Genomic DNA, 20,271 nt, shown 5'->3' with positions numbered 1-20,271 from the left:
GCGGGCTGTTTCCCAGGCAGGTCCTGGACTTTGGAACCTTCCCCCAGGAGCCTTCCTCCCCAGAGACAGGGCTGGAGTGGCGAAGGCCAGTGTGCCCTAGGGTTAAGTTGGGGTTACACTCCCGCAGGGTGGCAGGTGGGGCCCCCTCACCCCGAGGTCCCTGCCCAGCTTCCAGCAGCCCCGCAGGGAGCATCAGGAGTGTGCACCGGTGTCTGGCCGGGCCTGTCACCGGGACGCGGCTCCTGGGCCCAAGACTCCTCCCCTTTGACCAGGATCGACTGCTGGAGGGCGTGTAGGGGAGGCGAGGGGGAGCCAGGGCTGGGGGCAACTGGGTGAGGCCTCTGTGTCTGTGTAAGTCTGTTGCTGTATCTATGGCCCTGTGCGTGTTTCTTTGTAACAACCAGGCTCAACTTTCTTTGGCTCTCTTGGGGCCGGCCTCAGTCTTTTCATCTGTTCAATGAGTCCGGCGCTCCCACTCAGCCCTCGGGCAGCCCCGGTGTCTGCGCGTGCCCCAGGCTGTCTCCGCGGCTCCCACTCCCGCCGGCGCTTCCCTGGCCTCCGGCGCGCCTCTAGCTTCCTGGGCTCCGTGCGTGTCTTTGTCTCCCTGTCCACGTGTGAGCTGTTGAGTGTGTGTGAGTCAGAGTTCGGGTGTCTGTGGGTCTCCGAGCCCCTGCCGGCAGCACCCGGTGCTCGCCAAGCTTTTGCCGGCTGGCGCGCGCCCAGCTCCTGGCGGGACTTGTCCGTGTGTCTGTCCGCGCGCGGGGCCTGGAGAAGCACGCTGCAGTCCTGTCCGCCTCCCGCTCGCTGCCTCGCTGGCTGTCGCTCTCTCGCTCTCTCGCTCTGCCTCTCCGCCCGGGCTCTGCCGAAGGGGGCGGGGTGGGGGTGCAGGGCGGGGGGAGGGGAGGCTCCTGCATTCTTGCGGTCGGGGAGGAATCCGAGCCAGCGTTACTGGTCTCCAGAAGAGCCCAGCTGCAGCCCCGGGGCCCCGCCAGGCCTCTCGCTGCCCGCCCGGGCCTGCTGGGATGGGCACGGGCTAGGCCTCGAGCTGGGGACGGGGCGGGGCGTGGCCCCCACCGCGGGCCCCCTCCAGGGCTGGAGCGCTCTGGGGGTGGGGCGTGAGGGGTACCCCACCCTGGGTGAGGGGCGCGTCTGGGAGCAGGAATCCCTCAAGGGGCCAGGGCAGACCTCACGGCCGCCACACGCGGTACCTTTGCTACCTAGCCTTTTAGTGAATTCTGTCTCTGCCGCCCGTCAGGGCGGGGGCTTGCTGGAGACTGCAAGCCCCCTGAGGGCAAGGTGCGGGAGGGATGGGGACAGGGCTGGCCTCCAGGATCGAGACCCCATCTCGTAATCCTCTTTTTCCAGTGCCACCCCACCCTACCCAGTTCCCTAGTCCCAGGGCTGTTGGGGCTTCCCTTCTCCCCTCCCCCTCTTACACCCCCTCCCCAAGTCACGAGTTTTCTCTTTGGGGCTTGTTGCTGCAGTCCGTGCTCCAGTACCGAGTACCTGGCTGGGCCCTGGGCACGCACAGGGGCCGTAGCCCCACTGTGTGTGGGAGCCATGAGGATCCTGGCTAACAAGACAAGGTGTGTGGGTGTCGTGGCGGGCGGGATGTGTGTGTGTGGAGTGTGGGAAGGGAAGGGCCCAGTGGTGATGGGGCCCAAGCTGTGCTGGCCAAGAGAGGAGCCGCCCTGGGCACCTGGCTCCCAGGCCACCAGTGGGCTAAAGTGGGGTTAGCATGGGAAGGCCTGGCCCCAAGTAGGAGGCGCAGCCAGCCTTAGTACCTGGACCCCGGGGGCAGAGGGGACTGGCAGCCTGCTATGCTTGCAGCTTCTGGTCCCTTCTAGTTCTTCCCTCCTTAAAATGGTTTGAGCAGACCCCCTCCCACCCTACTGTGGAGTCCGAAGGCCGCCTCTGGCCTCAGTCTAGCTGGAGGTGGGAGCGGGAGTAGGGGGCGGTGCCTGCCTCCCTCCCCCCACCCCGGAGAAGCCGGCAGACAGGGCCAGGCGGCAGCAGCAGGACAGCAGAGCTGAAATAAATCTGAGCTGGTGTGGAATGAGGGGGGATAAATATCCTCTCCCGTGATGTGATCTTTCCAGCGGCTATTAATAGGTCTCCGGGGAGGGGGAGGCGGCGGGGGGAGCGGGCTGGAGCTTAAAGGGCCCGCAGCCTAGGCTGCAGGAATCCTTGGCTTCAAGCTGCACTCCCCATCTGCTTGACACACCGCTCCCCTCCCCCTTTCCTCCTGCTTCTGCCTGCCGGCCTGGTCTGCCAGGCCCCCCTCCTCAGGCCTTCCCCTCCAGCTGTCTGGACCAATGGGTACTACTCCCCAGTGTGCGTTTCCCCACTGTCCCTGGGGAATGAGACCGGGGCATGTGCAGTGACCCCAGGTCCTGCGGCCCTTCTCTGCTGGTGTTGGGACATATGGGAGTTGAGGTTTGAGACCTTGGAAGGAGTCTGAAGACAGCTGATCTTAGAAGAGAGGATGCTTAAGTCTGATACAGAGGACAGGGTTGCCACAGAAGCTTGCAGGCTGATGGGTGTTGGGGCTGAGGTGGGCGAATTCTGCCAACTCTGGGCCCTGGTTTGCATTCGAATTGTGGAGGCTGGAGGGTGGAGGGTTTCCCCATCTCCACTCCCCAAGATGGATGAGGGCCTTAGCCCTTGTCTGAGAAAGCCACGGAGGGAAGTAGGGAATAGCTGGTGGTAGTCTTGAGATGCCACCCCTTCCCCCTACCCTCCCCCATTATTAGAGGAGGCAGGATGGGGCAATTAAGTTCCAGGCATGCCTAGCCCCTAGCAAGGTTAACTTTTCACATCTCTCCTACCTTCTCCCAGGTTACCCCACCCCAGGAGGAGAGAAGCTCCAGGGAGCCCGCCGCTGTCCCCCCGCGGCCATTGCCCCCCTGCCCCAGCCAAGCCAATGCACCCAGAAAATAAACTGACCAATCATGGCAAGACAGGGAATGGCGGGGCCCAGTCTCAGCACCAGAATGTGAACCAAGGACCCACCTGCAACCTGGGCTCGAAGGGCGTGGGGGCGGGGAACCATGGGGCCAAGGCCAACCAGATCTCGCCTAGCAACTCAAGTCTGAAGAACCCCCAGACAGGGGTGCCCCCTTTCAGTTCGCTCAAGGGCAAGGTGAAGAGGGAACGGAGTGTGTCTGTGGACTCTGGAGAGCAGCGAGAGGCTGGGACCCCATCCCTGGATTCGGAGGCCAAAGGTACCCCATTTCCTTATCCCCAAGACCCTAGCATCTCCTATAGTCCAAGGCTCAGATGTTCTGGGAGATCACCTCTCTGCCCCCTGCTTGTCCAGTCCTCACCCCACATTCTTCTCCAGTGTTTCTGCATGGGTACCTTTCAACACCCACCAACCAGATCATTCGGGATTGGGGTTGGCCATGGTGCCACCCATGGAGGGGCCACACAGGGTGGTCAGACTTCTGGATTCCTTCCCCTCCTGCTTACCCACTAGAGCTCCAGAGAGGGCAGGGAGGTGCTGTGGAGTGAGGAGCAGACCCCAGACCCACACACTTCCCAGGAGCCTCCGTATCCCAGCTGGTGGGAGCCCTTTGGGAGCAGGCACTGGGGCCTGGAAGAGTAGCAGCAGCTCCCCCTCCCCGCCAGCCCTAATTAGAACCAGTTGTGGTTGGGGATTATGCTGTACTTGGTGTTGGGGGGGGGAGGGGAGACAGGCGTGGGGCTATAGAGAGAAATCAGAAACAAATGGTGGTGTGGTGGGGACCACGGGCTGGTGAAGTGCCCACCATGGCCTGGGCAGTGCCCTCTAGGGTGGGGCATCTTAGAGAATGGGTCTGGGAGGGACCCCGGGTGTGGGAGAATGGGGTCTCTGGGCGCTCACTCTTTCCTCCATCCTGCCTGGGCAGAGGTGGCGCCCCGGAGTAAGCGGCGCTGTGTGCTGGAGCGGAAGCAGCCATACAGTGGGGACGAATGGTGCTCTGGACCGGACAGTGAGGAGGACGACAAGCCCATTGGGGCCACCCACAGTGAGTGCCTGTTGATGCCAGGGTGCTGTAGCCCGTGATGTTCCAGGGGGATGGACTTGAGAGGACTGAGCCTGGGAAAGAAATGAGGACCGGGAGCCCTGGATTTTTCTCTCCCATCCCACCTCAGACTCTGTCCCTCCCTACACTGCAACAGCCTTGCCTCTGCCTTCCAGGTGCTCAGTGGCCCCCTCTCCCTAAGGACCCTTGGTGAGGCAGAGTGGAATGGCCCCCTTACTGGTCACATCACCTACACCTCTACTCGTGAATTCCTGGCCTATGCTGCCACCTTCTGGTTAGTGGAGGCAGGGCAGTGAAGGTCCAGTGTCCCTGGGAGTGGGACAGTTGGCTCTGCTGTGCAAAGCCCTGCTAAGCCTGGGTGTGAGCTGCCACTTGGCTGTATCTCTGGTGCCCTTCCCTAACCTCTCATTGACTCCTGGCAAGTACCCAGGGTGTGTCACCAGGACAAGAAGTGGGTGTGGAGGGATGCCCACTCCTCCTCTGATTCTTTTATGAATCCACCTGTATTTTGGCCTTCCGTGAGTGATGGGGGAGAGCCAGAGGTAACCCCGATCCCTGGGAAGCTTGTACACATTTTTTCCCCCTCAAAGTTTACATCTTTTTGATGGGAGAGACGTAAGAAACTAGCCAGAGAGGCTGGGTGCGGTGGCTCTCACCTGTAATCCCCAGAATTTGCGAGGCTGAAGCCGGAGGATTGCTTGAGCCCAGGAGTTCAAGAACAGCCTGGCCAACATAGGGAGACCCCATCTCTAAAGAGAGAGAGAGAGAAAAGAAAGAAGCAAAGAAAGAAGAAAAAGAAACTAGCTAGAGACTATTAAATTGTGAATTTCTTGAAGGCAGGGACGGTAGAAATAAGAAAGAAAAGAGTACGTTGACTACTTTGCTACTCTGTTTTATTTAATCCTTACAATAGCCTTGTGAGGTCAGTGTTATCATAATGTCAATTACAGAGGAGGAAAGAGAGTCAGCAAATGTGATGGAGTGAGCAGACTATGTCTGTGGCAGGGGTGCAGAGAGTCAAATACCAAACCTCTACAGCTAACTGCAACCTCACAGACCATCCTGTATCAGTTCTCTCTCCCCCATGGGACTAACCTGGTGGTCGCCAAGCCTCTGGCTGAACCCTTTGATGATAGAACCGTTTACTGCCTCCCAGGCCGGACACCTCCCCCCATAGCCAACACCTCCAGTTCACTTATGTCACATCAGACTGCACCATTGTAGAAACTTTGTGAGTTTTATTCATTGATTGTTTAGAGACAGGGTCTCTCTCTGACACCCAGGCTGGAGTGCAGTGGTGTGATCACAGCACACTGCAACCTCAAACTCCTGAGCTCAAGTGATCCTCCCACCTCAGACTCCCAAGTAGTTGGGGCTCAGGCATGTATCACACCTGGCTAATTTTTGTATTTTTTGTAGAGACAGTCTTGCCATGTTGCCCAGGCTGATCTTGAACTCCTGGTCTCAAGTGATCCTCATGCCTTGGCCTCCCAAAGTGCTGGAATTACAGGAGTGAGCCTCTGTGCCTGGCAAACATAGGGAAATACAAAGTAGAAATTGCTGACATCCCATACTCAAGGCGACCATTGTGACTCATTTAGTCGTACTACCCTTAGAGTCTTTTATTTATTTATTTATTTATTTATTTATTTATGAGTTGGAGTTTCACTCTTGTTGCCCAGACTGGAGTACAATGGCGCGATCTCGGCTCACTGCAACCTCTGCCTCCTAAGTTCAAGAGGTTCTCCTGCCTCAGCCCCCCGAGTAGCTGGGATTACAGGCATGCGTCACCACACCTGGCTAATTTTTGTGTTTTTAGTAGAGATGGGGTTTCACCATGATGGCCAGGTTGGTCTCGAACTCCTGACCTCAAGTGATCCGCCCGCCTCAGCCTCCCAAAATATTGGGATTATAGGCATAAGCCACTGTGCCCGGCCTGCCCTTAGATTCTTCTTTTTTTTGAAACAGAGTTTCGCTCTTGTTGCCCAGGGTGGAGTACAATGGCGCAATCTCGGCTCACCACAACCTCCGCCTCCCAGGTTCAAGTGATTCTCCTGCCTCAGCTTTCCTGAGTAGCTGGGATTATAGCAATGCGCCACCATGACCGGCTAATTTTGTATTTTTAGTAGAGACGGGGTTTCTCCGTGTTGGTCAGGCTGATCTTGAACTCCCGACCTCAGGTGATCCACCCGCCTTGGCCTCCCAAAGTGCTGGGATTACAGGTGTGAGCCACCACGCCTGGCCACTGCCCTTAGATTCTTAAAGAGTTCTCATTGGAGGGGTGATAGAATGTAGACATTGACAGAACTAGTTCTGCCATCAGGCTGCCTTGGTTTGCAACCCAGGTTATTTCTGTTAATTTGGGAAAGGGCCTCCATTTCCTCATCTATAAAAATATTATTTACCTCATAGGGTTCGTGCAAGGAGTAAATGAGGTTATACATATAACATGTTAGCTTTTATCGTTGTTATTGTACTAGAAAGTTCCTTGTTGGACTAAGCCCTGCCTCTCTTCGCATAGCTTGTATCCAAGAGCCCCTCAGCAACCCTCACACATCGAGGTCAGCTCTCAAGCTCCCCCACAAATTTCTGGCTCTGCTCTTCTATGTAAAATTGGAGAGATAGGGTCTAGAGCAGGGCCATTTTGGGGTGGGTCCGTCAGAGAAGAAGGTGGGGAAGAAACTTTTTCCAAAGAGGGCAGCCTGACACTGGGCCCATGGCCCGGTAGTCACTGCCCTAGCTCAATGGAGACAACTTTAGGCAGTTTGTCTCCCATTAACTGAGAATGCTGGGACTACTGTCTGTGGGCCAGGCACCGTGACTTGCTTTTCTTGGCATGGGAATGGGCCTGCCCACTCACGTAGAACCACGGGAGATTTTGTTCTACGCTAAGACTTACAGTCAAGTGTATAACCATGGAACAAAACTTCCCTTGGTGCTGAGGGTAGCTGGTCTGTCTTGAGAGTGTTTCCAGTGTGTCAGCTTTTTCTATTTCTTCTCTCTTTCTTTCTCTCTCTCTTTCTTTCTTTCTTTCTTTCTTTCTTTCTTTCTTTCTTTCTTTCTTTCTTTTCTTTTCTTTTCTTTTCTTTTCTTTTCTTTTCTTTTCTTTTGTTTCTTGACAGTCTCGCTCTGTCGCCCTGGCTAGAGTGCAGTGGCGTGATCTCAGCTGTCTGCAACTTCCATCTCCTAAGTTCAAGCAATTCTCTTCTCTCAGCCTCCCGAGTAGCTGGAATTACAGGCATGCGCCACCATGCCCAGTTAATTTTTGTATTTTTAGTAGAGACGGGGTTTCACCGTGTTGGCCAGTCTGGTCTTGAACTCCTGACCTCAGGTGATCCTCCCGCCTCTACCTCCCAAAGTGCTGGGATTACAGGCATGAGACACCGCTCCTGGCTCTCTGTTTTTCAAATGGATTCTTTTACTCTGTGACATTGATTTAAACTTACTGTTAAAAAATATATTTCTTTGACCTGCCCCCTGTGCAAGGAGGAGGTCAGTATTTTACATTTTATAGATGAAGAAACCGAGGCTTAGAGGGATGTCTGGTTCATAAAATCACACAGTCAGTTAGGAGTGGGGCTAGAGTGAGAAACCATCCATCGTTTGAATCATCAGCTTGTGTACCCTCTCTGCCTTCTCCCTAACTGGGTGACTAGACTGTGTGCACATACACTTACCCAGTTTGAGGGGCAGCAGCAGAGCTTCAGAGTCCCTGCCCTGGGTTCAGTTCTGGCTCTGTACTAACTGGCTGTGTAACTGTTTTTGTTTGTTTGTGTGTTTTTTGTTTTTTTTGAGATGGAGTCTCGCTCTGTTGCCTAGGCTGGAGTGCAGTGGCGCGATCTTGGCTCATTGCAAGCTCTGCCTCCAGGGTTCACGCCATTCTCCTGCCTCAGCCACCTGAGTAGCTGGGACTACAGGCTCCCGCCATAACACCCGGCTCATTTTTTCATATTTTTAGTAGAGACGGAGTTTCACCGTGTTAGCCAGGATGGTCTCGATCTCCTGACCTCGTGATCCGCCTGCCTTGGCCTCCCAAAGTGCTGGGATTACAGTCGTGAGCCACCGCACCCAGTCTCCTCCTTTGTTAAATGGAGTGTGTGACAGGTTCCTCCCAGGGTGTGTTGATGAGATGAAATCACACCTGTTAAGTCCCCAGCAGAATGCTAGGCCCATGGGAGCCTGTGGAAGGGACACATTTTCTCTGTCCCTGCTCTCCACATGGTCACCACTCTTGCCATCATGGAAACCAGCCTAATGAGAACACCAGATAGTGACATCAAATGTTCCTGCTGGCACGAGCTGTAAGGCTGTGAGCATCAGTGGGAGGGGTATCAGCTGGTCCTTCCTGCGTCTGGACCACTTAGCCCCTTTCCCTCTCCTCTCTCCTCCTGCAGATTGTAATGTAGCAGACCCAGCCATGGCGGCCCCACAGCTGGGTCCCGGCCAAACCACCCAACTGCCCCTCAGCGAGAGCAGCGTGCCAGGCGCCCCGCACGGCCCTCCTCCTGGCCTTCGGCCTGATGCCCCTGGGGGCGGGGGCGGGGGCGGGGGCGTCCCCGGAAAGCCTCCCTCGCAGTTCGTATACGTCTTCACCACCCACCTGGCCAACACGTAAGTGCCTGGTGGGCAGGCCACATCTCTCTTTCTCTGCCCAGCACCTCTCAGCCTGGGGTTCTGAGGGAGCCATGTGCAGGGGCAGGGTGGGGTGGGTGAGGGTGGGGCTCCCTCCTGCTCACCTCTCTGAGCTGTGGGTGCCCTCACTCTGTGCAGGGCTGCGGAGGCAGTGCTGCAGGGCCGGGCAGACTCCATCCTCGCCTACCACCAGCAGAACGTGCCCCGGGCCAAGCTTGACCAGGTGAGAGTGGTGCCTCTGTGAGCAGCAGGACTGGGCGGAACGTCCCCTTACCTGTCTCATGCTCTCTTTGTCCTTCTGCAGGCCCCTAAAGTGCCCCCCACCCCAGAACCGCTACCCCTGAGCACGCCAACAGCGGGCACCCCACAGTCCCAGCCACCTCCACTGCCGCCGCCACCACCCCCGGCCCCTGGCAGTGCCCCGCCTGCTCTGCCCCCAGAGGGGCCTCCTGAGGACAGCAGTCAGGACCTGGCCCCCAACTCAGTGGGAGCTGCCAGCACAGGTGGTGGGACTGGGGGCACCCACCCTAACACCCCGACGGCTACCACCGCCAACAACCCTCTGCCTCCTGGAGGAGACCCCAGCAGTGCCCCCGGCCCTGCCCTGCTGGGGGAGGCAGCCCCCACTGGAAACGGGCAGCGCAGCCTGGTGGGCTCAGAGGGCCTGTCCAAAGAGCAGCTGGAGCATCGGGAGCGGTCCCTCCAGACGCTGCGAGACATTGAGCGACTGCTGCTCCGCAGCGGAGAGACTGAGCCCTTCCTCAAGGGGCCCCCAGGAGGAGCGGGTGAGGGGGGCCCACCAGCACAAGCCCCCCCTCCCCCCACCCAGCAGCCACCCACGGCCCCTCCCAGCGGGCTGAAGAAGTACGAGGAACCCTTGCAGTCCATGATTTCGCAGACACAGAGCCTAGGGGGCCCCTCTCTGGAGCACGAAGTGCCTGGGCACCCCCCGGGCGGGGACATGGGGCAGCAGATGAACATGATGATACAGAGGCTGGGCCAGGACAGCCTCACGCCCGAGCAGGTGGCCTGGCGCAAGCTGCAGGAGGAGTACTACGAGGAGAAACGGCGGAAAGAGGAACAGATTGGGCTGCACGGAGGCCGCCCTCTGCAGGACATGATGGGCATGGGGGGCATGATGGTGAGGGGGCCCCCGCCTCCTTACCACAGCAAGCCTGGGGATCAGTGGCCGCCTGGAATGGGTGCGCAGCTGCGGGGACCCATGGATGTTCAAGATCCCATGCAGCTCCGGGGCGGGCCTCCCTTTCCTGGCCCCCGTTTCCCAGGCAACCAGATACAACGGGTGCCTGGGTTTGGGGGCATGCAGAGTATGCCCATGGAGGTGCCCATGAATGCCATGCAGAGGCCCGTAAGACCAGGCATGGGCTGGACCGAAGACTTGCCCCCTATGGGGGGACCCAGCAATTTTGCCCAGAACACCATGCCCTACCCAGGTGGGCAGGGTGAGGCGGAGCGATTCATGACCCCCCGAGTCCGTGAGGAGCTGCTGCGGCACCAGCTGCTGGAGAAGCGGTCGATGGGCATGCAGCGCCCCCTGGGCATGGCAGGCGGTGGCATGGGACAGAGCATGGAGATGGAGCGGATGATGCAGGCGCACCGGCAGATGGATCCTGCCATGTTCCCCGGGCAGATGGCTGGCGGTGAGGGCCTGGCGGGCACTCCCATGGGCATGGAGTTTGGTGGAGGCCGGGGCCTCCTGAGCCCTCCCATGGGACAGTCAGGGCTGAGGGAGGTGGACCCGCCCATGGGGCCAGGCAACCTCAACATGAACATGAATGTGAACATGAACATGAACATGAACCTGAACGTGCAGATGACCCCGCAGCAGCAGATGCTGATGTCACAGAAGATGCGGGGCCCTGGGGACATGATGGGGCCCCAGGGACTCAGTCCTGAGGAGATGGCCCGGGTTCGGGCCCAGAACAGCAGTGGCGTGATGGGCGGCCCGCAAAAGATGCTGATGCCTTCACAGTTTCCCAACCAGGGCCAGCAGGGATTCTCTGGGGGCCAGGGACCCTACCAAGCCATGTCCCAGGACATGGGCAATACCCAAGACATGTTCAGCCCTGATCAGAGCTCAATGCCCATGAGCAACGTGGGCACCACCCGGCTCAGCCACATGCCTCTGCCCTCTGCCTCCAATCCGCCCGGGACCATGCATTCAGCCCCAAACCGGGGGCTAGGCAGGCGGCCTTCGGACCTCACCATCAGTATTAATCAGATGGGCTCACCGGGCATGGGTCACTTGAAGTCACCCACCCTTAGCCAGGTGCACTCACCCCTGGTCACCTCGCCCTCTGCCAACCTCAAGTCACCCCAGACTCCCTCACAGATGGTGCCCTTGCCTTCTGCCAACCCGCCAGGACCTCTCAAGTCGCCCCAGGTCCTCGGCTCCTCCCTCAGCGTCCGTTCGCCCACTGGCTCGCCCAGCAGACTCAAGTCTCCTTCCATGGCGGTGCCTTCTCCAGGCTGGGTTGCCTCACCCAAGACGGCCATGCCCAGTCCTGGGGTCTCCCAGAACAAGCAGCCGCCTCTCAACATGAACTCTTCCACCACCCTGAGCAACATGGAACAGGGTGAGTCAATTGTGCAGGCAGACAGGTAGGCAGGCTCCGAGCAGTGTGCCCATGCTGGGGCTGGGCAGTGAGTCGAGGCCTCTGTACTGGGGCCCAGAGGTGGATGACTCTGCTCATGGGGCAGATGATGACAGCTGTGGGCTTTCTCAGAGGACACTACGTGAGTCTCTCAGGCATTTTGAGGGATGTGCCCAGGATCTTCCCCTTGCCCGGGGCCCTGAGGCTGCAGGGATTGCTTGAAGACTGGTGGGCTCTGGAGATACTGGGGGCCTGTGGGTGTGTCTGAAGGACCAGGTGATTTGGGGAACTGACCTCTTCCTAAACACCCCCAATATCCACAGCCGAACTCATCTGCCCCTCCCCAGTCACCCCTGCTCTCTTTGTCTCCCCGTTTCTGTAGGTGCCCTCCCGCCTAGCGGCCCCCGGAGCAGCTCCTCAGCACCTCCCGCCAACCCTCCCAGCGGCCTCATGAACCCCAGCCTACCATTCACTTCCTCCCCAGACCCCACGCCTTCCCAGAACCCCCTGTCACTGATGATGACCCAGATGTCCAAGTACGCCATGCCCAGCTCCACCCCGCTCTACCACAATGCCATCAAGACCATCGCCACCTCAGACGACGAGCTGCTGCCCGACCGGCCCCTGCTGCCCCCCCCACCACCACCACAGGGCTCTGGGCCAGGTGCGAGGACAGGCCGGGGCCCCAGGGAGGCCAGCTGGTGTGGGCACTGGGATCGGGGAGCACAGCAGTGGTTGTGCTGACTTTTTTGTGCTTCTGAAGGCCCTGGGCATGGGGGTGGAGGCTCCGGGATGCTGTTCCCACTCACTGGAGTCATTAGTGAAATGCAGCCCAGAGCACTCGAGTGGTCTTTCCAACACGTGGTGGTGTCTGGCGACCTGAGCCAGAACTTGGTCTCTTGGCTTCTAGCTTCAGTGCCTCCAGTCCCTTCCCTCCCAGCCAGGGGAAGCCAGTGGTGAAAACTCCAACCCCTGGCACCACCTGGCTTGGGAGTGGAGAAGGCCTGAGCCCTGCACCCTCCCCGAGCTGGGCGCACTGTGCCTGACCCCCTGTCTTTATTCTCTACAGGGATCAGCAACAGCCAGCCCAGCCAGATGCACCTGAACTCAGCCGCTGCCCAGAGCCCCATGGGCATGAACCTGCCAGGCCAGCAGCCCCTGTCCCATGAGCCCCCGCCCGCCATGCTGCCCTCCCCCACCCCTCTGGGCTCCAACATTCCACTGCATCCCAACCCACAGGGGACAGGAGGGCCCCCGCAAAACTCCATGATGATGGCTCCAGGGGGCCCCGACTCCCTGAATGCCCCCTGTGGCCCGGTGCCCAGCTCCTCCCAGATGATGCCCTTCCCCCCTCGACTGCAGCAGCCACATGGTGCCATGGCCCCCACTGGGGGTGGGGGCGGGGGGCCTGGCCTGCAGCAGCACTACCCGTCAGGCATGCCCCTGCCTCCCGAGGACCTGCCCAACCAGCCGCCAGGCCCCATGCCTCCCCAGCAGCACTTGATGGGCAAAGCCATGGCTGGGCGCATGGGCGACACATACCCACCGGGTGTGCTCCCTGGGGTGGCATCCGTGCTGAACGACCCCGAGCTGAGCGAGGTGATCCGGCCCACCCCAACGGGGATCCCCGAGTTCGACTTGTCAAGGATCATCCCCTCTGAGAAGCCAAGCAGCACCCTCCAGTACTTCCCCAAGAGCGAGAACCAGCCCCCCAAGGCTCAGCCCCCCAATCTGCATCTCATGAACCTGCAGAACATGATGGCGGAGCAGACTCCCTCTCGGCCTCCCAACCTCCCAGGCCAGCAGGGCGTCCAGCGGGGGCTCAACATGTCCATGTGCCACCCCGGACAGATGTCCTTGCTGGGCAGGACAGGTGTGCCCCCACAGCAGGGGATGGTGCCCCATGGCCTGCACCAGGGGGTCATGTCACCTCCACAAGGCCTCATGACCCAGCAGAATTTCATGCTGATGAAGCAGCGGGGCGTGGGGGGCGAGGTCTACAGCCAGCCGCCCCACATGCTCTCCCCGCAGGGCTCCCTCATGGGCCCCCCACCCCAGCAGAACCTCATGGTGTCCCACCCCCTTCGGCAGCGCAGTGTGTCCCTGGACAGCCAGATGGGCTACCTCCCGGCGCCAGGCGGCATGGCCAACCTGCCCTTCTAGAAGTCGCTGCCAGGGCTGGAGCCGGGGCAATGTTGCAAATACGATAACCTTAACAAAGTTCTTCCCCTCAATGTTGGGATGGCCTGGGTCGAGGGGTGGGGTGGAGGGGGTGGGAGGGAGCTTGCGTGGGGAGTGGCATTTGTGGAAACCAGATGTGCTGGCAGCTCAGGGGGATGTGGCAGAGTGGGGTGGGGGGATTTGGGACTGGGGTTGGTTCCATTTTGGCCACCAGGACTGCCCCTCCCCCACTCCTCCCAATTCCTATGGAGCCTCTCTATTTTACCTCTTTCCCTGCATCCCTACACCCGTCACACCCCCTTCAGCTGTGCTTTTGGAGTCCTGGGTGGGATCTGGGGGGAGAGAGGAAGGACAGGTCAGGTGTCCCCCAGCCCTTCTGCTCTTGTCTCCTCGTGTCCGCATTGCTGGAGCTCCACCTTCCTCTTCGTTTCTCTGCACCCGCCCGTTTTCCTTCTGTCTTTACCTGCTTCGTATCCTTTCCCTGCTGATGTGGCTGACCCCTGTCCCTCCCCTCCCTGCAGGCGGCTGGCCAGGTGGGCAGGTGCCAGCCGGAGCTGTAAATAGAGCGCTGCGCTTTTGTGCTGGTTTGTGTGTGTGCTGTATTTCTGTGTTTTGATAGAAGTCACACAAAAAAAAAAAGGATAAAAGAAACCCTTCCCCCTTCTTCAAGTTATTGCCCTCTCCATTCCCCTGGACCCAGGATGTGCAGCCCTACATGGCCACCCACTGTTTGCAGTGTCTCTGGGTCCCTAAGGGATACCATTCCTGTCCCCTTCCCAAATGGTAAAATGACGTAAATGCCCCACTCCTAAACTGAGGTCAGACCACCTAGGCTTCCACCTGGTGAGCCCTAGCAGGGCTGAGACCCCCAGGGCGGCAGCCTGTCTGCTGCTGAGTGATTTGGGGAGAACATGTGTGCACACGCACACGGGTTTGCCCACACCGGTGACACGGGGCCCTGGCTTCCCACTTTGGATGCCTGGGCGTCCCCTGCTGCTACATCTTAGCCAGAACTTGAAGTCTTTTGTCCCAGTTTGGGATGAAGGAAAGGAGGAAGAGATGGTGGCTGTGTGGCCCCCTTGAGTGGAGCCATGGAAGGTGTGGCATGGTGCCATTGGGGCCTGTGGCTGCAGTAGCCATGGGCCGGGTAACCTCCAGGGCCCTGATTTCCAGAGGCTGCTGCCACCTACTTCTTATCAAAGAAGGGGGAGAACAGTTCATCTGAGTCAGTGCACCTCCCCCCCAGTCTCCACCCCCTGAGGATGGAATCGGGGAAACAGCATCCTGCCGCCTCCTTTCTGCCTGCCCACTCACCGGCAAGGTTGTCCCTCTGCCCAGGGCTCAGGGCCATGTACTAGATCTGTCTGTGCCCACCCAGGCACAGCCACTGCCTCCCCCTAGGCTCCCTGCTCCTCCCCAGGAGAGCTCCCCATCCGCCTTTGGTCAGAGCTGAAGCCATATACGACTGGGTGTTTGTCCCCTACTTTGGCCCCAGGAGTAAAAAACTTCTCCTTTTCTCACTTCCTTTCCTGCCTCGGGAGGTGGCAGGGCAGTTCCCTGGCTGAGGCCTTTTGCGCCCCGCCTCCAGGACCAAGGGCCATTCTAGACAGGGTGTCTTCTACCAGGACCAGTCCCTTGCCTTCCTGGCCTGGAGGGCCTGGTCTCGCACTGGCAGCTGTAATACAAAGGGAACTTGCCCCACTTCTCCCAGCCTGGTGCTGTCCTCTCGGCCCACCATCGGCCAGGTCCAGCGCTTCCTCTGGGGCTGACAACAGGCCCCTGACTACCCCCGGCCACCTCCCAGGGGCCATGGCCAGGGCCTCTGTGTTTGGGGGGTCACTTGCCCTTCATCCTGCCAGGCGCTTTGCCCGCCCTGCCTCAGCCTGGGCCCTGTGCCCTTGAGCCCTCCACCCCTGGCCCAAGGCCCCCCAAACTGTCTGACTCTGTGTTTCCTGCCCTGAGGAGAGAGGGGTCAGATCGCAGCGGGCCGAGTGCCCTCTCCGTCCCCTCTTCTCCCACCCGCGCCACAGGCCAGCCTACTCTTCCCTCCATCCATGGCCATACCCCTAGCCATTTTGTACCATTATATAAATATATATATAAATATAAATATATAAATACAATATGTGAAGACATCTTCTTGGTTTTTATTTTGAAACAATTTTTAGGCTTGTTCCGGGGGTCTCTGTGCTGCCTGTACTGTATTGACCTGTTTTATAGGTGCCTTTTTATTAAAAAGAAAATTCAAAATCCAGCCTCTTGCCTCTTTGCCTCTGCTTCAGACTCCTCTGTCGATTAGATGACCCAGCTTGCTGGGAGATAGTCAGAGAAAAAAGGCACGTCCCAGGTCTTCCTTGTTGTTCTGCCGTGAAGACACTCTCCCCTGAGCCACAGCTGTTATTTCCCCAATGGGGCCTTCCAAGGAGCTTGGCTGCTTGGCTTGGTGGGACAAGTGCAGCGGTCCCTGACTCCCCACCCGATCAAAGGCTGGGGAGGTGGGAGGGAGTGCCCAGAACTGTGGGAGGGAGGTGGGAGGGAGCGCCTCCCACACCCCAGGTGAGCAAACAAGCACGGAGCAGCTTCCTGCGGTTCCATCTGAGTGACATCCTCGCAGGGGCAGGGCACGGCTTCCTGGGGCCTGGGGACTTCCCTGCCCCAGTGTGTTTCTTACACTTCCCTGCCTAAGGTGATGCCATAGAAGGGATGGTTGAGATGACTCCCACAGGCCCCTTCCAGTCCACCTTTCTCCATTCGGACTCCTGAGTTTCCTCGGGTCTGTAGCTTGTGGGAAGGGAGCGAGGAGGCGACAAGCCAGACTCCTTCCCCATCAGTGCCCACAACTTCCCATCCCCTGGACCCGGCCACCCTAGGAGTTCTCCACCCCACTCCATCTCGCCTGGTGGAGGGGACCACCGGGTTTCATTGATCCATGTCCCTCCTTGGGGTTGGGGAAGAAAGCTCTTTTCTTTCCTCTGTCGGGTTTCTCTCTTGCTTCTTGGCCTTTGCACTTCCTCAGGTCACTGGCTGGTCTCCAAGGGCACCTAGAGACGGCCCTGCCTGCAAACCACCCAGGACCCGGTGACATGGGGAGGACCAAGCGCTATTTCAGTCCGAGCCAGTGGCAGCTACCTGAATTCAACCAGTCCAAGCTTCCTGCTTGGTCAAAATGGCTGCAGACTTGGGGACTTGGTGGAATGTCTGTGTTTTTAGGGACTGAATGGTCTGAAGGCCACACTCTGCTGCCAGCTGGCCTTTCCTCAGCCTTAACCTCCACTCATCCCCTGGTGCTCAGCTTCTCCTGGCCTTGCGGACAGGTGGGTAGGAGGGGAGAGGGGGAAGTGCGGAGGTCAGCAGCCCTAAGCTGATGGAGTGTGTTCTGGGAGGGAGAGGCGCTCTCCGTTGGCAAGGGCAGAAGTAGAAGTTGTTTTCTGAGAGTTGGATGATTAGAATGGGAGGTACATGAGGTTCTCTCAGCCTAAGAGGGTGCAGATGGGTAGAGACAGGCTTCACTGTGCCTTCGAGCTGCTCTCTGCTCCCTGGGCTCCAGCCGAGTCCCAGGGCTGGCAGAAGAGCTGGCAGGGATGTCCTAGAAATGGGGATTGGTTCCTCTAGCTACCCCAGCTAAGGATACTCCTGGGACACTCTAAGCCACCGTGAGCACTTAGGATCCCAGCTCCTGTTGGAGGGAGCATCCAGCATCACTGCGTGCCCCAAGGAAAAGCAGCAATAAAGGGGGACACTGGGACCTAGAACGTGGTGAGGGAGGTGGCATTCTCTGACTCAGAGAGACTGCTCTTGCGCCAGCTAGGGAAGAGCTGGCACAGGGAGGCAGGGCCGGTGCAGCCCAGCTTGGTCAGGAGCCGCGACAGGTCACTGCGGAACTTCACGCCGGCGAAGGTGTAGAGCATGGGGTTGAGGCAGCAGTGGGCCAGGCCCAGGAACTCACACACGGTGATGGCCACGGGGAGAGAGCCACTTAGCTCGCAGGTATTGTCCACAGCCTTCAGCCTCGCCAGGGTGTCCAGGAAGATGACGATGTGGTAGGGTGACCAGCAGAGGAAGAAGATGCTCGTCACCAGGATGGCCACCCTGACTGCCTTCTGCCGCTGAGGGCGCCGCTGGGCCTGGCGCAACCTGTGCACTACCCCCACGTAGCACCAGCCCATCACCAGCATGGGCAGCAGGAATCCCACCACATGGTAGAGGAATCGGGAGGTGAACCAGGCATGCGTTTCGGCTTGGTTCTCTTGGGAGAAGGTGCAACGTGGCAGGGAGTTGTTGGGATGGGCTTGGCTGACTTTGGCGAAGAGAATCTCTGGCAAGGCAAAGAGGAAGCCCACCAGCCAGATGGTCCCGCAGGTGATGTGGATGGAGAGGAGGCGGCGGTGGCGGTAGGCGTGGACGGCGTGGACAATGGCCAGGTAGCGGTCCACGGCGATGCAGGCCAGGAGCAGGCTGCTGCAGTAGAAGTTGACTTTGTGCAAGGCAATCACAGTTTTGCAGAGGAAGGTCCCCAGGACCCAGCCCACAGAGCCCTCGGCCACGGCAAAGGGCAAGATGAAGACCAGCAGGAGGTCGGCCACGGCCAGGTGGAACAGGAAGGTCTCCGTGGAGCTGCGTGTCTGCCGGTGCCGCTCTAGAATCACCAGCACCAGGACGTTGCCGATCACGCCCAGGAGGAAGATGAGGCTGTAGGCCACGGGCACGAACACAGCCTTGAAGGAGGCCATGAGGGGCCCCTCCGTGGCAGAGCAGAGGTGATTTTCCACCAGGGAGGTGTCGTTATAGTTGTCGAATTTGTCAAATTCCAAGAACTGCAAGGGCAAGGAAACGGGAGGGTGAGGACCTGAGGACCTGTCTTTCCTCTCTGAGAGGAGCCCTAGCTCTCTTGGAGGTTTTTCCTACACAGGGTCCACTGACCAAATGTCAAGTTTCAAATTTCAATTTGGAACAAATCACTTTGTCTTTTCCAACTTCAGTTTTTTGCCTGTCAAAGGGATTGCATTCCTTAGAGTGGTGGTGCAGGTGAAGGGAGGTGTGCGGGTGGCCATGCTTTCTAAGTGCTGAGGGGCTGGGCCCCCTAAGTGGGCTTGTGTTTTGGGGTCCTCATGTACGGAAGCCTGCAGCCTTGGGGGCTGAGTCACAGGATTTCAATTTGGGGAATGGACCTGGTTGGTACAAGGACCCGTCTGTTTCAGTTCCGAGCAGAACAGTCGGGCACTGCAACTTAGCATCGTGCTGGGGGCTGGGGGCGGGCGGGTGCTGACGTGGCCTGCGGCTCCCTCCTCATGGGTCTCGCTGTTCCTGACCGGCTCCGTTATCACTGAAATGGCAGTAATAGCCTCCCATCTGGTTCAGTATGCACAACCTGCTCAAGGTATGTAATAGTATTCCTTCGGCCAGGCGCGGTGGCTCAAGCCTGTAATCCCAGCACTTTGGGAGGCCGAGACGGGCGGATCACGAGGTCAGGAGATCAAGACCATCCTGGCTAACACGGTGAAACCCCGTCTCTACTAAAAAATACAAAAATCTAGCCGGGCGAGGTGGCGGGCGCCTGTAGTTCCAGCTACTCGGGAGGCTGAGGCAGGAGAATGGCGTGAACCCGGGAGGCGGAGCTTGCAGCGAGCGGAGATCCGGCCACTGCACTCCGTCTCAAAAAAAAAAAAAAAAAAAAAAAAAAAAAATAGTATTCCTATTTCGCAGATGTGTCTTGCTAAAGATCAGGTTTGTGTGAACCGACATTTATCTACTTCCAAAGCCAATACTTCCCACTGAACAACCCTGCCTGGGCTTCCTTCTAGGGGCAGCAGATGCAGGTTCCCTGCTACTTCCCATCACTGGCAACCTCCCTGTAGCTGGGAGCACTCAGAAGTAGAAAGCCCAGAGGCAGAGAGAGGCAGGAGAAAGTGAGGGCAACACGGGGAGACTGGCAGGAGAGGAGAGAGCCTACTCGAAGTGCAGGGGGCGTGCCTGTGATGTCTCCGGAAGTTCCCTCCTCCCCATCCTCCTCTTCCTCTCCCCATCACCCCACCTCCATCACCTCAGCACTCAGGTTGTTTACCCAGCTAACCACAAAGGAAGACATGTGCCTGTTTTCACACCTTTCACTCACAGCTGTCCCCTGCACCTGTTCCTCCTCACCTCCCAGCTCAGTTCTTCCCACCCTCCTTACCCAAGCCCCTCCCCAGGCAGTTCAAAATCAATTATAACCAACCTATGTGGGTTCAAAAAGGCAATACTATAAATGATGAGCCCCAGGGAGGCAGAGGATAGGATGGGGTACCCTGTCCACCAGGCTCTGGGTGGCTTAATGCTGCCCCCATTTTAGGAGAGCAAGGCCCCCCCCACAAGGAGGGGATGGTCACACTGGGTGCCACAGGGCTTTCTTGCCTCTCAGGAGCCACAGTTGTGGGTCACACACTCACTCCTAATGTTGAGCAGACCCATTCCCCAACCTGGGTCTTTCTTTCTGGCTCTGGGGGAATGGGGCTCTGTGAGAAGCAGGTGTGGGAGATACATCAGTGCAAGGGCAGAGCCATCTGCCAACCCTTCCCACAGCATCCCTCTGCCATTGCCTCAGTCTAGTCTTCCTTCTCTTCACTCTAATGCTCAGGAGACCACCTCTCCATGGGTCCTGTCTCCACCAGCTTCTCTACTCCTGTCCACGTCCTGCACACAGGACAGGGTGAGTTTTCTAAAACACAAATCCCATTGCATCAGTGTTCTGCTTAAAGTCCTTTACTGGTTCCCCATCACCTATAAGCAGTGGTTTTCTTTTGTTTTTTTTTTTTTTTTTTTTTTTTTTTTTTTTTTTT

The 20,271-nt window shown here is 58.4% G+C and overlaps 2 protein-coding genes across 5 annotated transcripts in view; one reads left to right on the top strand and one right to left on the bottom strand.

Moving 5' to 3' along the window:
• Positions 1–15,710, top strand: part of BCL9L (BCL9 like) — a 30,371-nt gene extending 14,661 nt beyond the window's left edge. For 2 of the 4 annotated variants that reach the window (XM_023208404.3, XM_023208403.3), the window contains 8 exons: positions 1,485–1,586; positions 2,839–3,224; positions 3,891–4,010; positions 8,423–8,639; positions 8,799–8,883; positions 8,965–11,257; positions 11,658–11,939; positions 12,345–15,710. In XM_023208404.3, coding sequence (XP_023064172.1) covers positions 1,561–1,586; positions 2,839–3,224; positions 3,891–4,010; positions 8,423–8,639; positions 8,799–8,883; positions 8,965–11,257; positions 11,658–11,939; positions 12,345–13,438 — 4,503 coding nt within the window. In that variant the 5' untranslated portion in view covers positions 1,485–1,560 and the 3' untranslated portion in view covers positions 13,439–15,710. The remainder of the gene's footprint in view (positions 1–1,484; positions 1,587–2,838; positions 3,225–3,890; positions 4,011–8,422; positions 8,640–8,798; positions 8,884–8,964; positions 11,258–11,657; positions 11,940–12,344) is intronic. The other 2 variants (XM_023208406.3, XM_023208405.3) reach the window with 1 other exon arrangement.
• The window catches only part of CXCR5 (C-X-C motif chemokine receptor 5), an 18,622-nt gene continuing 13,925 nt past the window's right edge, over positions 15,575–20,271 (bottom strand). Inside the window, exon 3 of the mRNA XM_023208407.2 lies at positions 15,575–18,270. Coding sequence (XP_023064175.1) covers positions 17,203–18,270 — 1,068 coding nt within the window. The 3' untranslated portion in view covers positions 15,575–17,202. The remainder of the gene's footprint in view (positions 18,271–20,271) is intronic.

This window comes from Piliocolobus tephrosceles, chromosome 13 (genome assembly GCF_002776525.5).
Source record: "Piliocolobus tephrosceles isolate RC106 chromosome 13, ASM277652v3, whole genome shotgun sequence".
In the NCBI taxonomy this organism is placed as follows: domain Eukaryota; kingdom Metazoa; phylum Chordata; class Mammalia; order Primates; family Cercopithecidae; genus Piliocolobus; species Piliocolobus tephrosceles.
This window is presented reverse-complemented; position numbering and strand designations above follow the sequence as displayed.